General features: G+C 56.9%; 1 protein-coding gene across 3 annotated transcripts in view; it reads left to right on the top strand.

Moving 5' to 3' along the window:
- The first annotated feature begins 238 nt into the window (after positions 1–238).
- Positions 239–6,000, top strand: part of pias2 (protein inhibitor of activated STAT, 2) — a 69,597-nt gene continuing 63,835 nt past the window's right edge. The window contains exon 1 of one of the 3 annotated variants that reach the window (XM_068030098.1): positions 239–283. In XM_068030098.1, coding sequence (XP_067886199.1) covers positions 260–283 — 24 coding nt within the window. In that variant the 5' untranslated portion in view covers positions 239–259. Of the gene's footprint in view, positions 284–426; positions 499–6,000 lie in introns of those variants that run through there. The other 2 variants (XM_068030078.1, XM_068030087.1) reach the window with 2 other exon arrangements.

Genomic DNA, 6,000 nt, shown 5'->3' with positions numbered 1-6,000 from the left:
ATGCAAATCGTGGTAGATGGTAATATTAAGTGACTCCAATGGGAAAGGTATTCCCTAGTCAATACTTTGATGAGCACATCATTTATCAGCGCGCTGGCCTTTTTACCGCTCACCAGGAGCGGTGTTATCCTACAATTGTCGCTGAGGTTGCAACGAGCGTTGGGGTGAGATGGCGTGGCCAAGGGGAGGGAGGTTGACGTTATGACGCGAACGGAGAACGTGACCTCGTCGCGCAGTGCATAATGGGACGAGCCGAAAGATGGCGGATTTTGACGAGTTGAGGGTGAGTCGTTGAGTAAGTGAGAAAGGGAGAGAGAGAGGGGGTCGGAAACGGCCGAGGAGAGAGTCCGCCTGCACACGGCAAGTCGCGCTGGAGAGGGAAGGGGATACACCTTGAGGAACGAACAGCCTCGATCGGGGAATTGTCCATGGCAAATTTTTTTTAAATCCTCAAACCGAAGCCCCAACAACTCATCGGTCACCGCAAGAAAATTTATAGTAAACAAATCACTCGGTCTATAATGATGGGGAATGTCCGGAGTTTCACCTCGGAACTGGGGAACCGGCCTGTCAGGCCTATGATCTGACAATCGCTTTCCTCCCCCCTCCCCCCCCCCTCTTTCTCTCTAGACTGTTGCCGTTGTCAGGTTTATTAAATGTCTGGTTAATCAAATCAGTTCTTAAAAAAACTTTCGATTTTAGATTTTTGTTTTAAAAACTGCAATTTCAACGATTTTGTTTTCTCCCGGGGAGAGCTTGCTGTCTTGTTGCTCTCTTTTGTCTAAAATGTGATGTAGGCAGTGCCTTTTAATGTGGATGTTTTATTGTATTTTTACTGTAATGTTTGGGATGTATTTTTGTTGGTGAGGTATCTTCCGCTGTTTAGTTCAGTTTATGTTTTTACATTGTGATTATTAAGGTAGCATAAAAATGTTAGATTTTTGGGAGTTTCAGTTGGCATTAATGTACACTGTTCAGATCAATGTCTTTTGGATGAGCATTTCAGAAAACTTTACTCAGAAAAGACTTCCCTTTTTACACAGAATTGTCTTGTCTTCCAATTCCTACCCTTGTGACAAATTAGTCATACCAAGTTTCCCTGGTGAAATTAAAAAAAAACTTCTGGTCTTGTTTTTTTTTTACCTTTTGAATAGTCAAATCTCAAATGTCATAATCTGATTGGATGTTTTGAATCCAAATAAGGGGTGGCTGCTGTTAGGTCAAGTAAACTGATTTTAAAAGATATAGGTAATATTTGGGAGCAGCTGGGTGCAATGTAAGTATAACCATGATGGCAGTGACATAAACCTAAGAATATAATATACGTTTCTTTTGTGAAAATGTATTAATGGCGAGAGATGGCAATGGAGGAAGAAGGTTCTTGGGGGAACTGGACTGCAATTAACATAAATATGCTTAGTGCTAAAAATTAATATTTTCAGGATTCTAATTAACTTATGGGTTAAAAACAGTATATGGGATGACTCTCTTTTCTCACTCAGCATTCAGTGAAGTGTATTTATGGATGTGTGAAACTTCAATTGTGAAAAAACACCCAGCTATACTGGAGGCTACTCATTGGTTATTGGTACTGGTGGAGGCAATGGTTTCAGTGTGTATCATTGGACACTAAACAGTGTTTAAGTGTTGTATTCACACAGCAGTAGGCAAACTGAGAATAAATTGTTTCTGAGTTTGTTTCAGATTGGAGAGCTGATTCATATTGTGATGTGGTCACTGTGGTCTGCTGGACTAATGGGAAGCGTGTATGCACTGTTGTCGGAATGGATGATTTGTTGAATGCTCTTTAGGTGCACTGACCCTGGTTTCAAATATACCGATACCTGCATTTGATGACCCATTTAGTAGGGTTCTGGTGGATTGTGTTGGACCCTTGCCTAAGACGACGTTGGGTCATAGGTATCTCCTGACCATCATGGATTTATTCACATGATTTCCAGGGGTAGTACCATTGAAGAAATCACAGTGAGAGTTGTGATTGAGGAGTTGGTTCAGTTTTTCACTAGATATGGGTTGCCAAAAGAAATTCAGTCTGACCAAGGGGTCATGTCGGGTGTATTTCAGGAGGCCATGTGTAACTTAGGAGTGAAGCAGCTCAAGTCGTTAAGCCTGCAGTCCCCAGGTGCTTTGGAGAGGTATCACAAAACTCTAAAGAGTATGATTAGGGCCTATTGTCTTGAGCATCTCGAGGATTGGGATAAACAGGATTGTCCATATGGCCAGCAGGTCAGGATCCGGCCAGCCAAAGGTTTCCATCCGGCCTGCGGCTGTTCCTCACCCTCGCCAATGCTCCACGAGTGGAGATGGGAAAATTCCCTTTGTCTTCCTGCAGAGCAGCCTTTTTCAAAGCATCGCGCTGTCAGTTTCACAGATGACAGCTGCTGTAGCAGGAACTCGGTTCCCAACTTTGTTAGATTTGGGGTGGTCCTACTTTTTTTTTAAAAGCCTGCCGGAAACCCCGAATCTGTCCGATGTTGGGAAGCATGTGCCTGCTTCAACGGCTGTCAGCTGTGAAACTGACAGCGCGATGTTTTTAAACAAACTGGCCAACTACAAATCTGCGCTGAGTGCTCCCGCTCAATGCAACTGCCAGAGAGTGAGTTGCAGAAAGGTGGGAACAGAGAGAGAGAGAGACAGAGGCAAAACACAAAAGGATCAACGGAGAGAGCGGGAAAGCGGAGGGAGAGGGCGAGAGCGGGAAAGCGGAGGGAGAGGGCGAGAGGGGGGGAAGCGGAGGGCGAGAGGGCGGGAAGCGGAGGGAGAGGGCGAGAGGGGGGAAGCGGAGGGAGAGGGCGAGAGGGGGGGAAGCGGAGGGAGAGGGCGAGAGGGTGGGAAGCGGAGGGAGAGGGCGAGAGGGTGGGAAGCGGAGGGAGAGGGTGGGAAGCGGAGGGAGAGGGCGAGTGAGGGAAAGCGGAGAGAGCGAGTGAGGGGGACCGAGTGAGGGAAAGCGGAGGGACCGAGTGAGGGGAAGCGGAGGGAGAGGGTGAGAGGGGGGAAGCGGAGGGAGAGGGCGAGTGAGGGAAAGCGGAGAGAGCGAGTGAGGGAGAGCGAGTGAGGGAGAGCGAGTGAGGGAGAGCGAGTGAGGGAGAGCGAGTGAGGGAGAGCGAGTGAGGGAGAGCGAGTGAGGGAGAGCGAGTGAGGGAGAGCGAGTGAGGGAGAGCGAGTGAGGGAAAGCGGAGAGAGCGAGTGAGGGGGAGCGAATGAGGGAAAGCGGAGGGAGCGAGTGAGGGAAAGCGGAGGGAGCGAGAGAGGGGAAGCGGAGGGAGAGGGCGAGGGGGGGGGAAGCGGAGGGAGAGGGCGAGGGGGGGGGAAGCGGAATGAGAGGGCGAGGGGGGGGGAAGCGGAATGAGAGGGCGAGGGGGGGGGAAGCGGAATGAGAGGGCGAGGGGGGGGGAAGCGGAATGAGAGGGCGAGCGGGGGGGAAGCGGAATGAGAGGGCGAGGGGGGGGGAAGCGGAATGAGAGGGCGAGGGGGGGGGAAGCGGAATGAGAGGGCGAGGGGGGGGGAAGCGGAATGAGAGGGCGAGGGGGGGGGAAGCGGAATGAGAGGGCGAGGGGGGGGAAGCGAAATGAGAGGGCGAGGGGGGGGGACGCGGAATGAGAGGGCGAGAGGGGGGAAGCGGAGAGTGTGAGGGGGGGAAAGCGAAGAGAGGCGGAAAGCGGAGAGAGCGAGTGAGGGAGGGAGGGGAAGCGGAGAGAGCGAGGGAGGGAGCGAGAGGGAAAGTAGCGAGCGAGAGGGGGAAAGCGGAGCGAGCGAGAGAGGGGAAGCGGAGCAAGAGAGGGAAAGCGGAGAGAACGAGGGGGGATAGCGGAGAGAGCGAGCGAGAGGGGGGAAGCGGAGAGAGCGAGCGAGAGGGGGGAAGCGGAGAGAGAGAGCGAGAGGGGGGAAGCGGAGAGAGAGAGCGAGAGGGGGGAAGCGGAGAGAGAGAGCGAGAGGGGGGAAGCGGAGAGAGAGAGCGAGAGGGGGGAAGCGGAGAGAGAGAGCGAGGGGGGGAAGCAGGGAGAGAGCGAGCGAGAGAGGGGAAGCGGAGAGAGAGAGCGAGAGGGGGGAAGCGGAGAGAGAGAGCGAGGGGGGGAAGCAGGGAGAGAGCGAGCGAGAGAGGGGAAGCGGAAAGAGCGAGCGAGAGAGGGGAAGCGGAAAGAGCGAGCGAGAGAGGGGAAGCGGATAGTGTGAGGGAGGGAGCGAGAGGGAAAGCGGCAAGCGCGAGGGAGCGAGTGAGAGAGGGGAATCGGAGCGAGTGAGAGAGGGGAATCGGAGCGAGTGAGAGAGGGGAATCGGAGCGAGTGAGAGAGGGGAATCGGAGCGAGTGAGAGAGGGGAATCGGAGCGAGTGAGGGAGGGAAAGCGGAGAGAACGAGGGGGATAGCGGAGAGTGCGAGGGGGGGAAGCGGAGAGAGAGAGAGCGAGGGGGGAAGCGGAGAGAGAGAGAGCGAGGGGGGAAGCGGAGAGAGAGAGAGCGAGAGGGGGGAAGCGGAGAGAGAGCGAGCGAGAGGGGGGAAGCGGAGAGAGAGAGAGCGAGCGAGAGGGGGGAAGCGGAGAGAGAGAGAGCGAGCGAGAGGGGGGAAGCGGAGAGAGAGAGAGCGAGCGAGAGGGGGGAAGCGGAGAGAGAGAGAGCGAGCGAGAGGGGGAAGCGGAGAGAGAGAGAGCGAGCGAGAGGGGGGAAGCGGAGAGAGAGAGCGAGCGAGAGGGGGGAAGCGGAGAGAGAGAGCGAGCGAGAGGGGGGAAGCGGAGAGAGAGAGCGAGCGAGAGGGGGGAAGCGGAGAGAGAGAGCGAGCGAGAGGGGGGAAGCGGAGAGAGAGAGCGAGCGAGAGGGGGGAAGCGGAGAGAGAGAGAGCGAGGGGGGGAAGCGGAGAGAGAGAGCGAGGGGGGAAGCGGAGAGAGAGAGCGCGAGAGGGGGGAAGCGGAGAGAGAGAGCGCGAGAGGGGGGAAGCGGAGAGAGAGAGCGCGAGAGGGGGGAAGCGGAGAGAGAGAGAGCGCGAGAGGGGGGAAGCGGAGAGAGAGAGAGCGCGAGAGGGGGGAAGCGGAGAGAGAGCGAGAGGGGGGAAGCGGAGAGAGAGAGAGGGGGAGGGGGGAAGCGGAGAGAGAGAGAGCGGGAGGGGGGAAGCGGAGAGAGAGAGCGGGAGGGGGGAAGCGGAGAGAGAGAGCGGGAGGGGGGAAGCGGAGTGAGAGAGAGCGGGAGGGGGGAAGCGGAGTGAGAGAGAGCGAGAGGGGGGAAGCGGAGTGAGAGAGAGCGAGAGGGGGGAAGCGGAGTGAGAGAGAGCGAGAGGGGGGAAGCGGAGTGAGAGAGAGCGAGAGGGGGGAAGCGGAGAGAGAGCGAGAGGGGGGAAGCAAAGAGAGAGCGGGGGGGGGAAGCGGAGAGAGAGCGAGAGGGGGGAAGCAAAGAGAGAGCGGGGGGGGGAAGCGGAGAGAGGGGGGAAGCGGGGAGAGGGAGCGAGAGGGGGGAAGCGGGGAGAGGGAGCGAGAGGGGGGAAGCGGGGAGAGGGAGCGAGAGGGGGGAAGCGGAGAGTGGGAGCGAGAGAGGGGAAGCTGAGAGAGGGAGCGAGAGAGGGGAAGCGGAGAGAGAGGGAGCGAGAGAGGGGAAGCGGAGAGAGAGGGAGCGAGAGAGGGGAAGGTGAGGGAGAGAGAGGGGAAGGTGAGGGAGAGAGAGGGGAAGGTGAGGGAGAGAGAGGGGAAGGTGAGGGAGAGAGAGGGGAAGGTGAGGGAGAGAGAGGGGAAGGTGAGGGAGGGAGGGGAAGCGGAGCGCGGGAGGGAGAGAGCGAGAGGGGGGAAGCGGAGGGAGGGGAAGCGGAGCGAGGGAGGGAGAGGGGAAGCGGAGCGAGGGAGGGAGAGGGGAAGCGGAGCGAGGGTGGGAGGGAGGGGAAGCGGATCGAGGGAGGGAGAGAGCGCGGGGGGTTAGTGAGCGAGGGAGAGCGAGAGGGGGGAAGCGGAGAGAGGGAGCGAGAGGGGGGAAGCGGAGAGAGAGAGCGAGAGGGGGAAGCGG

The sequence above is a fragment of the Heterodontus francisci genome, chromosome 1 (genome assembly GCF_036365525.1).
Source record: "Heterodontus francisci isolate sHetFra1 chromosome 1, sHetFra1.hap1, whole genome shotgun sequence".
Lineage (NCBI taxonomy): Eukaryota > Metazoa > Chordata > Chondrichthyes > Heterodontiformes > Heterodontidae > Heterodontus > Heterodontus francisci.
Note: the sequence above shows the minus strand (reverse complement) of the source record. Positions and strands in the feature narration are given on the sequence as shown.